This window comes from Pelophylax lessonae (assembly GCF_965119305.1).
Source record: "Pelophylax lessonae genome assembly, chromosome: 1".
NCBI classification, from domain to species: Eukaryota; Metazoa; Chordata; class Amphibia; order Anura; family Ranidae; genus Pelophylax; species Pelophylax lessonae.
Window position 1 is genome coordinate 3,973,415 of NC_138768.1, and position 23,292 is coordinate 3,996,706.

At 46.7% G+C, this 23,292-nt stretch overlaps 1 protein-coding gene across 1 annotated transcript in view; it reads left to right on the forward strand.

The window, feature by feature from the left end:
• The first annotated feature begins 21,041 nt into the window (after positions 1 to 21,041).
• Positions 21,042 to 23,292, forward strand: part of LOC309544445 (retinol dehydrogenase 14-like) — a 31,409-nt gene continuing 29,158 nt past the window's right edge. Inside the window, exons 1-2 of the mRNA XM_082243358.1 lie at positions 21,042 to 21,056; positions 21,205 to 21,391. Coding sequence (XP_082099484.1) covers positions 21,241 to 21,391 — 151 coding nt within the window. The 5' untranslated portion in view covers positions 21,042 to 21,056; positions 21,205 to 21,240. The remainder of the gene's footprint in view (positions 21,057 to 21,204; positions 21,392 to 23,292) is intronic.

Sequence of the window (23,292 nt, forward strand, 5' to 3'; positions counted from 1 at the left end):
TCACTCTCTAAAAGATCCCAGGGATATACAATCACTCTCTAATAGATCCCAGTGACATACAATCACTCTCTAATAGATCCCAGTGACATACAATCACTCTCTAATAGATCCCAGTGATATCCAATCACTCTCTAATAGATCCCAGTGATATCCAATCACTCTCTAATTGATCCCTGTGATATCCAATCACTCTCTAATAGATCCCAGTGACATACAATCACTCTCTAATAGATCCCAGTGATATCCAATCACTCTCTGATAGATCCCAGTGATATACAATCACTCTCTAATAGATCCCAGGAATATACAATCACTCTCTAATAGATCCCAGTGACATACAATCACTCTCTAATAGATCCCAGTGACATACAATCACTCTCTAATAGATCCCAGTGATATACAATCACTCTCTAATAGATCCCAGGGATATACAATTACTCTCTAATAGATCCCAGTGACATACAATCACTCTCTAATAGATCCAAGTGACATACAATCACTCTCTAATAGATCCCAGTGATATACAATCACTCTCTAATAGATCCCAGTGATATCCAATCACTCTCTAATAGATCCCTGTGATATCCAATCACTCTCTAATAGATCCCAGTGACATACAATCACTCTCCAATAGATCCCTGTGATATCCAATCACTCTCTAATAGATCCCAGTGATATCCAATCACTCTCTGATAGATCCCAGTGATATACAATCACTCTCTAATAGATCCCAGTGACATACAATCACTCTCTAATAGATCCCGGTAATATACAATCCCTCTCTAATAGATCCCAGGGATATACAATCACTCTCTAATAGATCCCAGTGATATCCAATCACTCTCTAATAGATCCCTGTGATATCCAATCACTCTCTAATAGATCCCAGTGACATACAATCACTCTCTAATAGATCCCAGGGATATACAATCACTCTCTAATAGATCCCAGTGACATACAATCACTCTCTAATAGATCCCAGTGACATACAATCACTCTCTAATAGATCCAAGTGACATACAATCACTCTCTAATAGATCCCAGTGATATACAATCACTCTCTAATAGATCCCAGTGATATCCAATCACTCTCTAATAGATCCCAGTGACATACAATCACTCTCTAATAGATCCCAGTGATATCCAATCACTCTCTGATAGATCCCAGTGATATACAATCACTCTCTAATAGATCCCAGGGATATACAATCACTCTCTAATAGATCCCAGTGACATACAATCACTCTCTAATAGATCCCAGTGACATACAATCACTCTCTAATAGATCCCAGTGACATACAATCACTCTCTAATAGATCCCAGTGACATACAATCACTCTCTAATAGATCCCAGTGACATACAATCACTCTCTAATAGATCCCAGTGATATCCAATCACTCTCTAACAGATCCCAGTGATATACAATCACTCTCTAATAGATCCCAGGGATATACAATCACTCTCTAATAGATCCCAGTGACATACAATCACTCTCTAATAGATCCCATTGACATACAATCACTCTCTAATAGATCCCAGTGATATACAATCACTCTCTAATAGATCCCAGTGACATACAATCACTCTCTAATAGATCATAGGGATATACAATCACTCTCTAAAAGATCCCAGGGATATACAATCACTCTCTAATAGATCCCAGTGACATACAATCACTCTCTAATAGATCCCAGTGACATACAATCACTCTCTAATAGATCCCAGTGATATCCAATCACTCTCTAATAGATCCCAGTGATATCCAATCACTCTCTAATTGATCCCTGTGATATCCAATCACTCTCTAATAGATCCCAGTGACATACAATCACTCTCTAATAGATCCCAGTGATATCCAATCACTCTCTGATAGATCCCAGTGATATACAATCACTCTCTAATAGATCCCAGGAATATACAATCACTCTCTAATAGATCCCAGTGACATACAATCACTCTCTAATAGATCCCAGTGACATACAATCACTCTCTAATAGATCCCAGTGATATACAATCACTCTCTAATAGATCCCAGGGATATACAATTACTCTCTAATAGATCCCAGTGACATACAATCACTCTCTAATAGATCCAAGTGACATACAATCACTCTCTAATAGATCCCAGTGATATACAATCACTCTCTAATAGATCCCAGTGATATCCAATCACTCTCTAATAGATCCCTGTGATATCCAATCACTCTCTAATAGATCCCAGTGACATACAATCACTCTCTAATAGATCCCAGTGATATCCAATCACTCTCTGATAGATCCCAGTGATATACAATCACTCTCCAATAGATCCCAGGGATATACAATCACTCTCTAATAGATCCCAGTGACATACAATCACTCTCTAATAGATCCCAGTGACATACAATCACTCTCTAATAGATCCAAGTGACATACAATCACTCTCTAATAGATCCCAGTGATATACAATCACTCTCTAATAGATCCCAGTGATATCCAATCACTCTCTAATAGATCCCTGTGATATCCAATCACTCTCTAATAGATCCCAGTGACATACAATCACTCTCTAATAGATCCCAGTGATATCCAATCACTCTCTAATAGATCCCAGTGATATACAATCACTCTCTAATAGATCCCAGTGACATACAATCACTCTCTAATAGATCCCAGTGACATACAATCACTCTCTAATAGATCCCAGTGATATACAATCACTCTCTAATAGATCCCAGGGATATACAATCACTCTCTAATAGATCCCAGTGACATACAATCACTCTCTAATAGATCCCAGTGACATACAATCACTCTCTAATAGATCCCAGTGATATACAATCACTCTCTAATAGATCCCAGTGATATACAATCACTCTCTAATAGATCCCTGTGATATCCAATCACTCTCTAATAGATCCCTGTGATATCCAATCACTCTCTAATAGATCCCAGTGACATACAATCACTCTCTAATAGATCCCAGTGATATCCAATCACTCTCTGATAGATCCCAGTGATATACAATCACTCTCTAATAGATCCCAGGGATATACAATCACTCTCTAATAGATCCCAGTGACATACAATCGCTCTCTAATAGATCCCAGTGACATACAATCACTCTCTAATAGATCCCAGTGACATACAATCACTCTCTAATAGATCCCAGTGATATACAATCACTCTCTAATAGATCCCAGGGATATACAATCACTCTCTAATAGATCCCAGTGACATACAATCACTCTCTAATAGATCCCAGTGACATACAATCACTCTCTAATAGATCCCAGTGATATACAATCACTCTCTAATAGATCCCAGGGATATACAATCACTCTCTAATAGATCCCAGTGACATACAATCACTCTCTAATAGATCCCAGGGATATACAATCACTCTCTAATAGATCCCAGTGACATACAATCACTCTCTAATAGATCCCAGGGATATACAATCACTCTCTAATAGATCCCAGTGACATACAATCACTCTCTAATAGATCCCAGTGATATCCAATCACTCTCTAATAGATCCCTGTGATATCCACTCACTCTCTAATAGATCCCAGTGACATACAATCACTCTCTAATAGATCCCAGTGATATCCAATCACTCTCTAATAGATCCCAGTGATATACAATCACTCTCTAATAGATCCCAGGGATATACAATCACTCTCTAATAGATCCCAGTGACATACAATCACTCTCTAATAGATCCCAGTGACATACAATCACTCTCTAATAGATCCCAGTGACATACAATCACTCTCTAATAGATCCCAGTGACATAAATCACTCTCTAATAGATCCCAGTGACATACAATCACTCTCTAATAGATCCCAGTGATATACAATCACTCTCTAATAGATCCCAGTGATATACAATCGCTCTCTAATAGATCCCAGGGATATACAATCACTCTCTAATAGATCCCAGTGACATACAATCACTCTCTAATAGATCCCAGTGACATACAATCGCTCTCTAATAGATCCCAGGGATATACAATCACTCTCTAATAGATCCCAGTGACATACAATCACTCTCTAATAGATCCCAGTGATATACAATCACTCTCTAATAGATCCCAGTGATATCCAATTGCTCTCTAATAGATCCCAGTGATATCCAATTGCTCTCTAATAGATCCCAGTGGCATACAATCGCTCTCTAATAGATCCCAGTGACATACAATCACTCTCTAATAGATCCCAGTGATATCCAATCGCTCTCTAATAGATCCCAGTGACATACAATCACTCTCTAATAGATCCCTGTGATATACAATCGCTCTCTAATAGATCCCAGTGATATCCAATCGCTCTCTAATAGATCCCTGTGATAGCCAATCACTCTCTAATAGATCCCAGTGACATACAATCACTCTCTAATAGATCCCAGTGATATCCAATCACTCTCTAATAGATCCCAGTGATATCCAATCACTCTCTAATAGATCCCAGGGATATACAATCGCTCTCTAATAGATCCCAGTGACATACAATCGCTCTCTAATAGATCCCAGTGATATACAATCGCTCTCTACTAGATCCCAGTGATATACAATCGCTCTCTAATAGATCCCAGTGACATACAATCACTTTCTAATAGATCCCAGTGATATACAATCACTCTCTAATAGATCCCAGTGATATCCAATTGCTCTCTAATAGATCCCAGTGACATACAATCGCTCCCTATTAGATCCCAGTGATATACAATCACTCTCTAATAGATCCCAGTGATATACAATCACTCTCTAATAGATCCCAGTGATATACAATCGCTCTCTACTATATCCCAGTGACATACAATCACTCTCTAAAAGATCCCTGAGATATACAATCGCTCTCTAATAGATCCCAGTGATATCCAATCACTCTCTAAAAGATCCCTGAGATATACAATCACTCTCTAATAGATCCCGGTAATATACAATCGCTCTCTAATAGATCCCAGTGACATACAATCACTCTCTAAAAGATCCCTGTGATATACAATCACTCTCTAATAGATCCCAGTGATATCCAATCACTCTCTAATAGATCCCTGTGATATACAATCGCTCTCTAATAGATCCCAGTGATATACAATCCCTCTCTAATAGATCCCGGTGATATACAATCACTCTCTAATAGATCCCAGTGATATACAATCACTCTCTAATAGATCCCAGTGATATACAATCGCTCTCTAATAGATCCCAGGGATATACAATCCCTCTCTAATAGATCCCGGTGATATACAATCACTCTCTGACAGATCCCAGTGATATACAATCGCTCTCTAATAAATCCCAGTGATATACAATTTCTCTCTAATAGATCCAAGTGATATACAATCCCTCTCTAATAGATCCCAGTGATATACAATCTCTCTCTAATAGATCCCAGGGATATACAATCCCTCTCTAATAGATGCCGGTGATATACAATCTCTCTCTAATAGATCCCAGTGACATACAATCACTCTCTAAAAGATCCCTGTGATATACAATCGCTCTCTAATAGATCCCAGTGATATACAATCTCTCTCTAATAGATCCCAGTGACATACAATCACTCTCTAAAAGATCCCTGTGATATACAATCGCTCTCTAATAGATCCCAGTGATATACAATCTCTCTCTAATAGATCCCAGTGACATACAATCACTCTCTAAAAGATCCCTGTGATATACAATCGCTCTCTAATAGATCCCAGTGATATACAATCGCTCTCTAATAGATCCCAGTGATATACAATCACTCTCTAATAGATCCCAGTGATATACAATCTCTATCGAATAGATCCAAGTGATATAAAATCTCTCTCTAATAGATCCCAGTGACATACAATCTCTATCGAATAGATCCAAGTGATATAAAATCTCTCTCTGATAGATCCCAGTGATATACAATCCCTCTCTAATAGATCCCAGTGATATACAATCTCTCTCTAATAGATCCCAGGGATATACAATCCCTCTCTAATAGATGCCGGTGATATACAATCGCTCTCTGACAGATCCCAGTGACATACAATCGCTCTCTAATAGATCCCAGTGATATACAATTTCTCTCTAATAGATCCCAGTGATATAAAATATCTCTCTAATAGATCCCAGTGACATACAATCCCTCTCTTATACATCCCGGTGATATCCAATCGCTCTCTAATAGATGCCGGTGATATACAATCCCTCTCTAATAGATCCCAGTGATATACAATCCCTCTCTAATAGATCTCGGTGATATACAGTCTCTCTCTAATAGATCCCGGTGATATACAATCACTCTCTAATAGATCCCAGTGATATACAATCGCTCTCTAATAGATCCAGGTGATATACAATCTCTCTCTAATAGATCCCGATGATATACAATCACTCTCTAATAGATCCCAGTGATATACAATCACTCTCTAATAGATCCCAGTGATATACAATCTCTCTCTAATAGATCCCAGTGACATACAATCACTCTCTAAAAGATCCCAGTGATATAAAATCACTCTCTAATAGATTTCTGGTGATATACAATCGCTCTCTAATGGATCCCAGTGATATAAAATCTCTCTCTTATAGATCCCAGTGACATACAATCACTCTCTAAAAGATCCCAGTGATATAAAATCACTCTCTAATAGATCCCGGTGATATACAATCGCTCTCTAATGGATCCCAGTGATATAAAATCTCTCTCTTATAGATCCCGGTGATATACAATCACTCTCTAATAGATTTCTGGTGATATACAATCGCTCTCTAATAGATCCCGGTGATATACAATCTCTCTCTAATAGATCCCAGTGATATAAAATCTCTCTCTTATAGATCCCGGTGATATACAATCACTCTGTGAGAGTGACCCAGATTTATTTGATAATATGTGCAGTAAGTTATTAGATAGTGATTTCATTAATCTTTTCCAGTTGCAATGAATGCTATTTTAGATGGTTGATGAATAGTGTTGAGCGAACACGGACTGTATTATTCGTGTTCGTACCGAATAATTGGATTTTTTTTACCCGAACACGGACACGGACACTTTACTGTATGTTCGGGTAAAAATCCGTGTTCGGTCGTTTTATTTCCGGGTTTTGCATGCTTTGGCGCTCTTTTCATGGCGGGCTTTCAACAGCCAATCAACAATCGTTTAACTGGTGTGCCTTAAGCCATCCCAGCCATGCCTGCAAATGTCTTAGTAGCTGTGATTGGCCGTCTGAAGCATGTGACCAAGTCTTTATAAGTTCGAGGCAGCCGCAGCGGCGTCATTATGCTGCTTAGATCAGGGACAGAGCACACATCAATGTGCTGGCTGCTGATTAGGGAAAGATAGGCAGGAAAAAACCATTTGTGTCCGGATAGAATTGAGGGACAGGTCGGAGTGTTTAGGCAGGGCGAGTTGTAGGCATTTTAGGGATAGAGTCTGCTGAATTATAGGGTCAGTGTCTTCTACAAACTACAATCGATATTGCTGTGTGGGGGGTGGGGTGAATCTGCACTCAATCCTGATCTACGATCTCTTCTCAATCCTGTTAGGGAGAGGCTGCTGCTGAATTTTAGGGAAACTGTGTTCTACAAACTACAATCGATATTGCTGTGTGGTGTGGGATTGGAGATAGGCAGGTGTCAGTGATCCACATCCATTTTTCTGTGTGTGAGCTGCAGTGAACACAATCTTTTTGGGCTGCAGTGAACACAATCTTTTTGGGCTGCAGTGAACACAATCTTTTTGGGGTGGAGTGAACAACATCCTTTTTGGGGTGCAGTGAACAAAATCATTTTTGGGGTGCAGTGAACACAATCTTTTTGGGGTGCAGTGAACACAATCTTTGTGGGGTGCAGTGAACACAATCTTTTTGGGGTGGAGTGAACAACATCCTTTTTGGGGTGCAGTGAACAACATCCTTTTTGGGGTGCAGTGAACACAATCTTTTTGGGGTGCAGTGAACACAATCTTTGTGGGGTACAGTGAACAGAATCTTTGTGGGGTGCAGTGAACACAATCTTTGGGGGGTACAGTGAACACAATCTTTTTGGGGTGCAGTGAACACAATCTTTGTGGGGTGCAGTGAACACAATCTTTTTGGGGTGGAGTGAACAACATCCTTTTTGGGGTGCAGTGATCAAAATCCTTTTTGGGGTGCAGTGAACACAATCTTTTTGGGGTGCAGTGAACAAAATCCTTTGTGGGGTGCAGTGAACAGAATCTTTGTGGGGTGCAGTGAACACAATCTTTGGGGGGGTACAGTGAACACAATCTTTTTGGGGTGCAGTGAACACAATCTTTGGGGGGTACAGTGAACACAATCTTTTTGGGGTGCAGTGAACACAATCTTTGGGGGGTACAGTGAACACAATCTTTTTGGGGTGCAGTGAACACAATCTTTGTGGGGTGCAGTGAACACAATCTTTGGGGGGGTACAGTGAACACAATCTTTTTGGGGTGCAGTGAACAACATCCTTTTAGGGTGCAGTGAACACAATCTTTGTGGGGTGCAGTGAACAACATCCTTTTAGGGTGCAGTGAACACAATCTTTGTGGGGTACAGTGAACAGAATCTTTGTGGGGTGCAGTGAACACAATCTTTGGGGGGTACAGTGAACACAATCTTTGTGGGGTGCAGTGAACACAATCATTGTGGGGTGCAGTGAACTCAATCTTTGTGGGGTACAGTGAACACAATCTCATACTTCTGAAGATTTGAGGGTGCTGCCTGTTCCATACTCCCCCTACTCCTCATCTAGCCTTTTAGGGGTACAAACAATAGTAATTGGGGCCCAGTGTGGTTGTGTACGTGTGATATACATACACTTTTTTTGGATCATATTTTCTATTCCACTATTTAATCAAAAACCTTTGGGGATCAGTTAAATTGGGGGATAGTCTGTGTTGGTACGTGTGAGAGAGATCCACCTTTCCAAGTTTTTGGGGTTCATCTCATACTTCTGAAGATTTGAGGGTGCTGCCTGTTCCATACCCCCCCTACTCCTCATCTAGCCTTTTAGGGGTACAAACAATAGTAATTGGGGCCTAGTGTGGTTGTGTACGTGTGATATACATACACTTTTTTTGGATCATATTTTCTATTCCGCTATTTAATCAAAAACCTTTGGGGATCAGTTAAATTGGGGGATAGTCTGTGTTGGTACGTGTGAGAGAGATCCACCTTTCCAAGTTGTTGGGGTTCATCTCATACTTCTGAAGGTTTGAGGGTGCTGCCTGTTCCATACTCCCCCTACTCCTCATCTAGCCTTTTAGGGGTACAAACAATAGTAATTGGGGCCTAGTGTGGTTGTGTACGTGTGATATACATACACTTTTTTTGGATCATATTTTCTATTCCGCTATTTAATCAAAAACCTTTGGGGATCAGTTAAATTGGGGGATAGTCTGTGTTGGTACGTGTGAGAGAGATCCACCTTTCCAAGTTGTTGGGGTTCATCTCATACTTCTGAAGGTTTGAGGGTGCTGCCTGTTCCATACTCCCCCTACTCCTAGCCTTTTAGGGGTACAAACAATAGTAATTGGGGCCTAGTGTGGTTGTGTACGTGTGATATACATACACTTTTTTTGGATCATATTTTCTATTCCGCTATTTAATCAAAAACCTTTGGGGATCAGTTAAATTGGGGGATAGTCTGTGTTGGTACGTGTGAGAGAGATCCACCTTTCCAAGTTGTTGGGGTTCATCTCATACTTCTGAAGGTTTGAGGGTGCTGCCTGTTCCATACTCCCCCTACTCCTAGCCTTTTAGGGGTACAAACAATAGTAATTGGGGCCTAGTGTGGTTGTGTACGTGTGATATACATACACTTTTTTTGGATCATATTTTCTATTCCGCTATTTAATCAAAAACTTTTGGGGATCAGTTAAATTGGGGGATAGTCTGTGTTGGTACGTGTGAGAGAGATCCACCTTTCCAAGTTGTTGGGGTTCATCTCATACTTCTGAAGGTTTGAGGGTGCTGCCTGTTCCATACCCCCCCTACTCCTCATCTAGCCTTTTAGGGGTACAAACAATAGTAATTGGGGCCTAGTGTGGTTGTGTACGTGTGATATACATACACTTTTTTTGGATCATATTTTCTATTCCGCTATTTAATCAAAAACCTTTGGGGATCAGTTAAATTGGGGGATAGTCTGTGTTGGTACGTGTGAGAGAGATCCACCTTTCCAAGTTGTTGGGGTTCATCTCATACTTCTGAAGGTTTGAGGGTGCTGCCTGTTCCATACTCCCCCTACTCCTAGCCTTTTAGGGGTACAAACAATAGTAATTGGGGCCTAGTGTGGTTGTGTACGTGTGATATACATACACTTTTTTTGGATCATATTTTCTATTCCGCTATTTAATCAAAAACCTTTGGGGATCAGTTAAATTGGGGGATAGTCTGTGTTGGTACGTGTGAGAGAGATCCACCTTTCCAAGTTGTTGGGGTTCATCTCATACTTCTGAAGGTTTGAGGGTGCTGCCTGTTCCATACTCCCCCTACTCCTCATCTAGCCTTTTAGGGGTACAAACAATAGTAATTGGGGCCCAGTGTGGTTGTGTACGTGTGATATACATACACTTTTTTTGGATCATATTTTCTATTCCGCTATTTAATCAAAAACCTTTGGGGATCAGTTAAATTGGGGGATAGTCTGTGTTGGTACGTGTGAGAGAGATCCACCTTTCCAAGTTGTTGGGGTTCATCTCATACTTCTGAAGGTTTGAGGGTGCTGCCTGTTCCATACCCCCCCTACTCCTCATCTAGCCTTTTAGGGGTACAAACAATAGTAATTGGGGCCTAGTGTGGTTGTGTACGTGTGATATACATACACTTTTTTTGGATCATATTTTCTATTCCGCTATTTAATCAAAAACCTTTGGGGATCAGTTAAATTGGGGGATAGTCTGTGTTGGTACGTGTGAGAGAGATCCACCTTTCCAAGTTTTTGGGGTTCATCTCATACTTCTGAAGGTTTGAGGGTGCTGCCTGTTCCATACCCCCCCTACTCCTCATCTAGCCTTTTAGGGGTACAAACAATAGTAATTGGGGCCCAGTGTGGTTGTGTACGTGTGATATACATACACTTTTTTTGGATCATATTTTCTATTCCGCTATTTAATCAAAAACCTTTGGGGATCAGTTAAATTGGGGGATAGTCTGTGTTGGTACGTGTGAGAGAGATCCACCTTTCCAAGTTGTTGGGGTTCATCTCATACTTCTGAAGGTTTGAGGGTGCTGCCTGTTCCATACCCCCCCTACTCCTCATCTAGCCTTTTAGGGGTACAAACAATAGTAATTGGGGCCTAGTGTGGTTGTGTACGTGTGATATACATACACTTTTTTTGGATCATATTTTCTATTCCGCTATTTAATCAAAAACCTTTGGGGATCAGTTAAATTGGGGGATAGTCTGTGTTGGTACGTGTGAGAGAGATCCACCTTTCCAAGTTGTTGGGGTTCATCTCATACTTCTGAAGGTTTGAGGGTGCTGCCTGTTCCATACCCCCCCTACTCCTCATCTAGCCTTTTAGGGGTACAAACAATAGTAATTGGGGCCTAGTGTGGTTGTGTACGTGTGATATACATACACTTTTTTTGGATCATATTTTCTATTCCGCTATTTAATCAAAAACCTTTGGGGATCAGTTAAATTGGGGGATAGTCTGTGTTGGTACGTGTGAGAGAGATCCACCTTTCCAAGTTTTTGGGGTTCATCTCATACTTCTGAAGATTTGAGGGTGCTGCCTGTTCCATACTCCTCCTCCTACTGCTCAACCATCCTTTTAGGGGTACAAACAATAGTAGTTGGGGCCTAGTGTGGTGGTGTACGTGCGAGATACATACACTTTCTTTTTGATCATATTTTCTATTCCGCTATTCAATTAAAACCTTTGGGGATCAATTCAATTGCGAGATAGTCTGTGTCGGTACGTGTGAGATCCACCTTTCCAAGTTGTTGGGGTTCATCTCATACTTCTGAAGATTTGAGGGTGCTGCCTGTTCCATACTCCTGCTCCTACTGCTCAACCATCCTTTTAGGGGTACAAACAATAGTAATTGGGGCCTAGTGTGGTTGTGTACGTGCGAGATACATACACTTTTTTTGATCATATTTCCTATTCCGCTATTCAATAAAAACCTTTGAGGATCAATTGAATTGCGGGATAGTCTGTGTCGGTACGTGTGAGATCCACCTTTCCAAGTTTTTGGGGTTCATCTCATACTTCTGAAGATTTGAGGGTGCTGCCTGTTCCATACTCCTCCTCCTACTCCTCATCCATCCTTTTAGGGGTACAAACAATAGTAATTGGGGCCTAGTGTGGTTGTGTACGTGCGAGATACATACACTTTTTTTGATCATATTTCCTATTCCGCTATTCAATAAAAACCTTTGAGGATCAATTGAATTGCGGGATAGTCTGTGTCGGTACGTGTGAGATCCACCTTTCCAAGTTTTTGGGGTTCATCTCATACTTCTGAAGATTTGAGGGTGCTGTCTGTTCCATACTCCTCCTACTCCTCATCCATCCTTTTAGGGGTAGAAACAATAGTAATTGGGGCCTAGTGTGGTTTTGTACGTGCGAGATACATACACTTTTTTGGATCATATTTCCTATTCCGCTATTCAATAAAAACCTTTCTAGGGCAAGATCTTAAATTACAGAAATATGAGGAGACCGTCAAATAAGGGCCGTGGCCTGGGTCGTGGTGCTGCTGGTAGAGCTCCTGTTGCAAGGAGAGGACGTGGTCGATCTGTGCCAGCTACACGCACAAGTGAAACACCTTCCTCAAGTGTGAGTAGGCGACAGAACCTGCATCAGTATTTGGTAGGGCATCAAACGCCCCTAGAAGTGATGAGGCCAGAACAAGTTGAGGCGATAGTAGATTGGTTTGCTGCTGACAGTGCCTCCAGTTCCTTCACATTGTCTCCCACCCAGTCTACTGCAGAAAGGTCAGAGTTGGCACCTGCAGCCAATGTCCAACCGTCTTTCACCTCACCCCCTTGCAAATCAGGCCAGCAGTCTGAGCCCCAAGCCATACAGCAGTCTCTTATTCTTTTTGAGGACTCTGTCAGCAGGGTTTCCCAGGGCCATCCACCTAGTCCTGCCCCAGAAGTGGAAGAGATTGAGTGCAGCGATGCCCAACCACTTATTTCTCAAGATGAGTACATGCAAGGATCATCGCAGCACGTCTCCGATGATGACGAAACGCAGGTGCCAACTGCTGCGGCGTTCAGCATTGTGGAGACCGACAAGGAGGGCAGGGGTGAAGACTGGGTGGAAGATGATGTGGAGGACGATGAGGTCCTCGACCCCACATGGAATGAACGTCATGCAGGTGACCTGAGTAGTTTGGAGGAAGAGGCGGTGGTCGCACAGAGCCACCAGCACAGCAGAAGAGGGAGCAGGGTGCAGAAGCGGAGCGGCCGTGCCCTAGACACTACGCCCGCTACTGCCCAACGCAGCAAGGGAACGAGCGCACCAAAGTCAGCTCAAAGGAGTTCTCTAGCGTGGAAGTTCTTTAGAAAATGTGCTGATGACAGGACACGAGTGGTTTGCACCCTGTGCAATCAGAGCTTGAAGCGAGGCATAAACCTTCTCAACCTGAGCACAACCTGCATGATCAGGCATCTAAGTGCAAAGCACGAGCTGCAGTGGAGTACACACCTTCAAAACCAAGAAACGTCTCTGGCTCATCCTGCTTCCTCTTCTGCTGCAGTCTCGGCCGCTCCAGCCACATCTGTAGTGATACCGGCACCTGCCACCCCGCAAACAGACGATCTGTCAGCAACACCACCACCTGGGTCACCAACAACCATCTCCACAATGTCCCGTGGAAGCGTTCAGCTTTCCATCTCCCAAACACTTGAGAGGAAGAGGAAGTACCCCCCTACCCACCCGCGATCCCTGGCCCTGAATGCCAGCATTTCAAAATTATTGGCCTTTGAAATGCTGTCATTCCGTCTGGTGGAGACGCACAGTTTTAAAAACCTTATGTCGGTGGCTGTCCCACAGTACGTCGTGCCCAGCCGCCACTACTTTTCCAGGCAAGCCATCCCTTCCCTGCACAACCAAGTGGGGGAAAATATCAGGTGTGCACTGCGCAACGCCATCTGTGCCAAGGTCCACCTAACTACGGATACGTGGACCAGTAAGCACGGTCAGGGGCGTTATATCTCCCTAACGGCACACTGGGTAAATGCAGTGGCGGATGGGCCTGAGGCGGATAGCAATTTGGCGCATGTCCTTCCACCACCGAGGATTGCAGGGCGCTTCAGTTTGCCTCCTGTTCCTAACTCCTCCTACTCCGCTTCCTCATCCTCTACCGCCTCCTCATCCGGACAGCGTAACACCTTCACCACCAACTTCAGCACGGCCAGGGGTAAACGACAGCAGGCAGTTTTACAACTTGCCTGTTTGGGGGACAAACCACACACCGCGCAGGAGTTGTGGAGGAGCATGGAACAGCAGACAAATGAGTGGTTGCTGCCAGCGAGCCTCAAGCCCGGCCTGGTGGTGTGCGATAACGGGCGAAATCTCATAGCAGCTCTGGGCCTAGCCGGTTTGACGCACATCCCTTGCCTGGCGCATGTGCTGAATTTGGTGGTGCAGAGGTTCCTTAAAAACTACCCCGATATGTCAGAGCTGCTGCAGAAAGTGCGGGCCGTTTGTGCGCACTTTCGGCGTTCTCACCCTGCTGCTGCTCGCCTGGCAGCGCTGCAGCGTAACTTCGGCCTTCCCGCTCACCGCCTCATATGTGACGTGCCCACAAGGTGGAACTCCACCTTGCACATGCTGGAAAGACTGTGCGAGCAGCAGCAGGCCATAGTGGAGTTTCAGCTGCAGCACGCACGCGTGAGTCGCTCTGCGGAACAGCACCACTTCACCACCAATAACTGGGCCTCCATGCGAGACCTGTGTGCCTTGTTGCGCTGTTTTGAGTACTCCACCAACATGGCCAGTGGCAATGACGCCGTTCTCAGCTTAACTATCCCACTTCTATGCCTCCTTGAAAAAACAATTCGGGCGATGATGGAAGAGGATGTGGCACAGGATGAGGAGGAGGAGGAGGATGAAGAGGTAACATTTCCAAGGCTTTCAGGGCAGTCATTCGCAAGGGGCTCCGAGGGTGGGTTCCTGCACACGCAAACGCCAGGGACGCAATTGTCCAGCAGGGGCACAGTTCTGGAGGATGAGGAGGATGAGGAGGAGGAGGAGCTGGAGGAGGAGATGGAACCATGTTCACAGCAGGGTGGCACCCAGGCCAGCTCATGGCCATCACTGGTGCGTGGCTGGGGGGATACAGAGGACACGGACGATACACCTCCCACAGAGGACAGCCTTTCGTTGCCTCTGGGCAGCCTGGCACACATGAGCGATTACATGCTGCAGTGTCTCCACAACGGCCGCCGAGTTGCCCACATTCTAACTTGTGCTGATTACTGGGTGGCCACGCTGCTGGATCCCCGTTACAAGGACAACGTACCGTCCTTAATTCACTCACTGGAGCGCGATCGCAAGATGCGCGAGTACAAGCGCACGCTGGTAGACGCCATGCTGCTGGCATTCCCATCTGACAGCGGGGCCACAGTGGAAGCACAAGGCAGAGGAGGAGGAGGAGGAGGTCGCCAACGCAACCAGGGCACCGCCAGCACCTCAGAAGGCAGGGTTAGCATGGCCGAAATGTGGAAAAGCTTTGTCAGCACGCCACAACAAACAGCAGCACCAGCAGCTCAGATGGAACGTCTTAGCAGGAGGCAGCATTTTACCAACATGGTGGAGCAGTATGTGTGCACACGCCTACATGTAGTGAATGACGGGTCTGCCCCCTTCAACTTCTGGGTCTCCAAATTGGGCACATGGCCTGAGCTTGCCCTTTACGCCTTGGAGGTGCTGGCGTGCCCTGCAGCCAGTGTATTATCTGAACGGGTATTTAGCACGGCTGGGGGCGTTATAACAGACAAGCGCAGCCGCCTGTCCAGAGACAATGTGGACAAGCTCACGTTCATTAAAATGAACCAGGCATGGATCCCACGGGACTTTTCCGTACCTTATGCAGAATAGCAATGGATACCGACCTTACCCACCCATTGTTCCATTTTTGCTCTTTCTCACTCTTTTGGGGTGTACCCTCATTTAAAATTTTTGAAAAGAAGCAGTGTTGGCTACCTCGTCCTCCTCCTCAGGGCCAGATTAATGTAGGGGCTATTGGAGCTGCAGCTCCAGGCCCCTACCTTTTATATAGGCCCCGGGTTGGCCATATTCACTGTTACCGCTCTTCTGTCACTTGTAAACACAGAAGTCTGGCTTCTATGCTCGCTTCCCCAGGCAGCACCCTCAGAACCTCCCCACACAGCGTGAAGGCCGGACAAGGAGGGACAGTTGGCGATGCATGGATGTGTTTATGGGCTTCAGAGACAGCATCCCATGTTGAATTAGGCATGCATGGCTGCACCCTTCCTCCTCTGGGTGCATGGCAAGGCACGGCCCTTAAGGCCCTTCAAAATCCTCAGCACCAAGCCCATGATGCTGTTAATCCGGCCCTGGTCCTCCTCCACCGCCGCTTCCACCTACACCGCCCATAGGTGTGCGCAGCCTATTGCATTAAGGTGTGCACCCCAAAGTTGAAATACACATGCATGTGTTTGCCAGCAGGGAGAGTAATGTATCGGGGCCATGTACCTGTAGGCAAGGAGAAATAGAGCAGAGCAGGTCCCAGGGAGATCTTTCCCATCTCCTCACTGGCAATGCTATGTGCCCTAGGTGATTAGGGTGTGCCCAGGCACACCCAGCACACCCTGTGCGCACGCCTATGTCACCGCCACATCCACCACCACCTCAACCTCCCTCCTACTCCATATGGGCCTCGTCCTTCAGAGATGAAGAAGAACATTGTTTTATTTTTCTGTTTTTTTTTGTTGTTTTAAGTTATTTCCCTATCCACATTTGTTTGCAGAGCACTTGCCATGCTCTTAATTACGTTTTGCTGCCATTTGCAGCACTCTAGCCCTTTCCTTTGGTGTTTTAGAGCCATTTTAGTGCCTTAAAGTTCGGGTCCCCATTGACTTCAATGGGGTTCGGTGTCCGGGAAAAGTTCGGTAAAAGTCCGGGACACGGACCCGGACTTTTTTTTAAAGTTCGGCCGAACCCGTCGAACACGGACATCTAGGTGTCCGCTCAACCCTATTGATGAAGACTTTTCATATGAATCAGCCTTTGTTTTCTCCGGAGAAGAATCTCCTTATCTTAGGAGGACCAAAGATGTTCAAGTGGGGGGAGTATGTAGCTGGGTCGCACGGCTGGCATTGTTCAAACTGTTGTTGTTATTAAAGTTCTGCAAAGACAGTGACTTTGGAACTATGGGGGATGTAGTACTGGAGGAGCCAGGATCATAGACTGCTGTGAGAGAGAGAGAGACCCTTCTCCCAGGGAGCACTAGGTCACGCGGGGCTTGCTGGGAGTGGCTTTATAAAGGAGGGCGGGACTCAACTTCGCTCTCTTGCCTCGAGGACAGCGTACTGGAAAGAAGGGGAAGAGCTGCTGCAGATCGCAGGAGATTAGGCCGAGGCCTAGTGGTGGACACCGAAGTTGAAGACGGTGGTGTGAGTGAGCGGAGGAGTCTCGGTGGCGGGACCGAGTGAAAGGTTGCTGACAGGCAGACGGAGATGCTGAACAGAGCGGGGCCTGGCCACGGCGAAGAGTGGAGCTCCCGGTTTGGGTGAGAGACATTCAGTATCTACACCTCCATAAATCACAGACCTAGGCTGAATCAGGGCGGGACAATTGAACTGTTTGCTTACAAAGGGCCATACTGACATATAGCTAAACCCCTGGACACTGCAGATATACATATAGTGTGAGGTGGGTGAACTAGGCCTTAAGCCCTCTATTCAGTCCTAGGGTGCTAACCTGTTGTGACGCATCAAGATTTGTTACGTTTACTTCTCTGTGGATTACAACTATTGATCACCTTGGGGAATACAGTTCATCATCCTTAACTTTATTGGATTACAAATACTTTCATTGGATTATTGGGAATTCCTTGCTGGTGAAGACAAGTGAGGCCTCACTCTCCAGGAGATTCTTGCAATTCATCATAAAGGGGGCCCCCGTTGGTATACAGAGTGCACTCTGATAGCTACTTTAGTATTGTTATATTGTTTATTCTACATTAAGTTATCCGGTGTAGTCACTCTTATCTGTGGTCACTCTCTAATTACACCAGATTATTCAAAGTGTTGTTTTACTATTGCTGAATGCAATCCTCTGTAGCATACACATGCACTTATTTGTATGTGTGGCCTGTGTTCCGGGATCCTGAGTGCTGAACTAAACCGAAATCTTTGGTTGGGAATTCAGGATCTACCTCATTAGTAACATTCGTGTCATTTCTGATTCTGTTTGCATATTCTTGTGTAGCAAGGTTTCCAGGCCTATGGCCTGATGTGGGTCTGCCATTAGTACCGGAATCCTCTCCAACCCATGTGAGCTGAGTCCCTGGGTGTGACAACTGAAGTAACGACAACTCTGGCATCTTTGTTTGCAGTTTTATTGGAATTAGGGGATGGGAGAAGGGAATGAGTGAAATACTCCTTGAGGCTTGAACTAATTACAATTGGGACTGTGCCCGTTGGCGCTTCCCTGATGCCAGCCGGCGCCAGCCAACGCTCACTGACTCTGAGAACCCTCTGTATAACAGAAGAAGTGTTGAATCCTCGACTTATAGTCCAGTAGATCCAAGACTGAGAACTGTAGAACTCCCGACACTGATGTACTGTGAAAGTCACTGAATATTTTCCCCCCGCTTGGCACAGCTTGAGGTAGTATGTAGTAGAACTCTGTGTAACTGGCACTGTAACTGGCACACTCTGTGCAATTCAGGGCCCAGACTGCAGGTGCCCCCTTTACCATTGAACTCTTCAGGGTCCACTGACTATGTACCCCTCTGTAGCTTCAGGGTCCTCTACCTAGGTACCCCCTTTATCAGCTAGCTGGCACTGGATTCCAGAACCTCTTTTCCGGAGTGGTCCCCTCTGACTCTAGGCAGACCCCCAGGGGCAATCCTCAGTACTCACGACCTGTGTAGGCTTTCCTGGGTCCAGGTCGTGAGTACTGAGGATTGCCCCTGGGGGTCTGCCTAGAGTCAGTGGGGACCACTCCGGAAAAGAGGTTCGGGGATCCAGTGCCAGCTAAAGGGGGTACCTAGGTAGAGGACCCTCTCTCTCTCTCTCAGGTTCTTGGCACACCGGATCCCCCTCAGCTCAACTCAGCACTCTCTGGACACTCAGGTGACACCCCGAGACATCCACCTTCCTCAGACCGGAGGAGAGACAGCCGCACTCTTCTTCCTGGGACTCTGCTCCCCCCAAAGACACCCTGTCACGCACTTCCCCCCAAACGTATACCCACTCCCAGAATCCTTTGCAGCATAATCTGCCTTCTGGGGTAGTTACAAGCTCGGATGTGTCCCCTGATTGGGTTTCCTCCACTGTCCAATGAGAAGCCTCTCACAGAGCCAGTGAGGAGACTCCCCTCTCAGCAGACACACTTGGTAGCCCTGACAACCTACCTGCACAAAAGAAAACATGGCTCTGCTGTTAGGCAGACAAGGCCCACTATGTTTTACCTAGCACCTACCTGTAGGGGGCTACACTTGTTTTTCTTCAGGCTCCGTTCACATATAAGCGTATGGATCACGGGCAGAACCGCCGCGTTTCCGCCCACGATCCGGAGATTATTGCAAATCGTGGGACGCCTGTGCGTTGCCCGTTGATTTGCAATAGACCCCCAAACGCTGAGCGATGTTGCCGCGATTTCCGCCTGCCGAATCGCAGTAACATCGCGCAAAAAAAAATCGCGGGACGCAATACGATCCAAAGAAGCTCTTGTACTTTTTTGGTCGTAATGCGTCCCGCGATTTTTTTTTGCTCGATGTTACCGCGATTCGGCAGGCGGAAATCGCGGCAACATCGCTCAGCGTTTGGGGGTCTATTGCAAATCAACGGGCAACGCACAGGCGTCCCGCGATTTGCAATAATCTCCGGATCGCGGGCGGAACCGCGGCTGTTCTGCCCGTGATCCATACGCTTACATGTGAACGGAGCCTCAAAGTCAAAAGCAGTAAACTGAATATTCACTGCAATATTTGTGGTCTCAATCATTCAAGATGACAGAGCTAATAGTGTCAGATGGGTTGGAGCAGGCTCAAGGCACAAGAAGTGAAGAGGATACCCATGCAATAAGCCCCTCCCTTGGGGGCAGGGCTACATATGTTACATCCCAGTGATCTATATTGGAGGTATAATTAGAGGGTGGCTCCTCGTCCCTCTAATCCAGGACACATACAATTATTGGGGTTCTGGGGCTGATTACACTCACTTAGTGCCTCCGGCTCCTTTCACACGGGCGGTGCACCCGCCGGACTCCATTTTTCTCAGTAGGGATCGATCTGCTGATCCCCAACTGATGACAGCTCTGTCCCCGCTTACTTTGCAGAGACGTCAGATCCCGGCTCTCCTCTATGGGAGATCAGCTGAGAATGGACCGCCTGTCCCCCTCCGATCCGATCCGATCTCTCAAATAGGGTTTCCATCTGTCCGGATTTCACTGAGCGGATCGGATAGCAGCGGGTGTTAGCAAACATGTCACCACTGACATCCACTGCTCCATAGAGGTACATGGAGCTTCTGATCCGGTCTGTCTGAAAAACTGACAGGGACCGGATCGGAAAGCCCCGTGTGAAAGGGACATAATGTGCATTATATCAGCCTCTCAGAACCCATGTGATTATATGTGTCCCGGATTATAGGGATGAGGTGGGCACCCCTGTGTATAAGGGATCACAGCTGTATACAGTATTTAGGTTGGGTGGAGTTGAGGGTGGTGGTGTGCTGCAGGCACTAGGACCCTGGGGTGGTGCAGGGTAGGTGTGTGCGGTTGTCACTTCCTAAATGTCAGTCATTAGAGGAGCGCTGACATAGCAGTGGTGTCGTACAGTCCCTGACGGCAGCCCGAGGGGGGTGGTGCAGCCAGGTGTGGGCTATTTAGTGCAGAGTATCAGTGTAGTGCAAGGTGTCAGTGCAGGGTGTCAGTGAAGTGCAGGTTGTCTGTGCAAGGTGTCTGTGCACAGTGTCTGTCTGTGCAAGGTGTCTGGGCAGGGTATAGGTGTAGTGCAAGGTGTCTGTGCAGGGTGTCTGTGAAGTGCAAGGTGTCAGTGCAGGGAGTAGGTGTAGTGCAAGGTGTCAGTCCTCTCCCTCCCCCCAGGTGTCCCAGACATGCTGTCCCTCCTCAGTCACCCGCTGTGGTTCCTCTGCTCCCTGGTCCTGGCGGTGGTCCTCCGCATGCAGAGGAAAGGCAGATGGGACCCCAAAAAGTGCCGCGTGGACCTGACTGGGAAAACTGCCATTGTGACCGGAGCCAACACAGGTGAGTGCAACCCGAGCAGAGCGAGCGAGGTGAGTGCTGAGTGTCACTTCTCCATTGATCCAGATTGGATACAATTTATATGCATTTCATCTCCTATACAACGCCGCATCCCGTCACTGCGCACACCGCACGTCTCATATACAACGCTGCGTCTCGTCACTGCGCACACCGCACGTCTCCTATACAACGCCGCATCCCGTCACTGCGCACACCGCACATCTCCTATACAACGCCGCATCCTGTCACTGCGCACACCGCACATCTCCTATACAACGCCGCATCCTGTCACTGCGCACACCGCACGTCTCCTATACAACGCCGCATCCCGTCACTGCACACACCGCACGTCTCCTATACAACGCCGCATCCCGTCACTGCGCACACCGCACGTCTCCTATACAATGCCGCATCCCGTCACTGCACACACCGCACGTCTCCTATACAACGCCGCATCCCGTCACTGCACACACCGCACGTCTCCTATACAACGCCGCATCCCGTCACTGCGCAAACCGCACGTCTCCTATACAACGCCGCATCCCGTCACTGCACACACCGCACGTCTCCTATACAACGCTGCATCCCGTCACTGCGCACACCACACATCTCCTATACAACGCTGCATCCCGTCACTGTGCACACCGCACGTCTCCTATACAACGCTGCGTCTCGTCACTGTGCACACCGCACGTCTCCTATACAACGCCGCATCCCGTCACTGCGCACACCGCACGTCTCCTATACAATGCCGCATCCCATCACTGCGCACACCGCACGTCTCCTATACAACGCCGCATCCCGTCACTGCGCACACCGCACGTCTCCTATACAACGCCGCATCCCGTCACTGCGCACACCGCGCGTCTCCTATACAATGCCGCATCCCATCACTGCGCACACCGCACGTCTCCTATACAACGCCGCATCCCGTCACTGCGCACACCGCACGTCTCCTATACAACGCTGCGTCTCGTCACTGTGCACACCGCACGTCTCCTATACAGCGCCGCATCCCGTCACTGCGCACACCGCACATCTCCTATACAACGCCTCGTCCCGTCACTGCGCACACCGCACGTCTCCTATACAGCGCCACATCCCGTCACTGCGCACACCGCACGTCTCCTATACAACGTTGCGTCTCGTCACTGTGCACACCGCACGTCTCCTATACAGCGCCACATCCCGTCACTGCGCACACCGCACGTCTCCTATACAACGCCGAATCCCGTCACTGCGCACACCGCACGTCTCCTATACAACGTTGCGTCTCGTCACTGTGCACACCGCACGTCTCCTATACAGCGCCACATCCCGTCACTGCGCACACCGCACGTCTCCTATACAGCGCCACATCCCGTCACTGCGCACACCGCACGTCTCCTATACAGCGCCACATCCCGTCACTGCGCACACCGCACGTCTCCTATACAACGTTGTGTCTCGTCACTGTGCACACCGCACGTCTCCTATACAACGCCACATCCCGTCACTGCGCACACCGCATGTCTCCTATACAACGCAGCATCCCGTCACTGCACACACCGCACGTCTCCTATACAGCGCTGCGTCTCGTCACTGTGCACACCGCACGTCTCCTATACAACGCTGCATCCCGTCACTGCGCACACCGCACGTCTCCTATACAGCGCCGCATCCCGTCACTGCGCACACCGCACGTCTCCTATACAACGCCGCATTCCGTCACTGCGCACACCGCACGTCTCCTATACAACGCCGCATCCCGTCACTGCGCACACCGCACGTCTCCTATACAGCGCCACATCCCGTCACTGCGCACACCGCACGTCTCCTATACAATGCCACATCCCGTCACTGCGCACATCGTATGTCTCCTATACAATGCCACATCCCGTCACTGCGCACACCGCACATCTCCT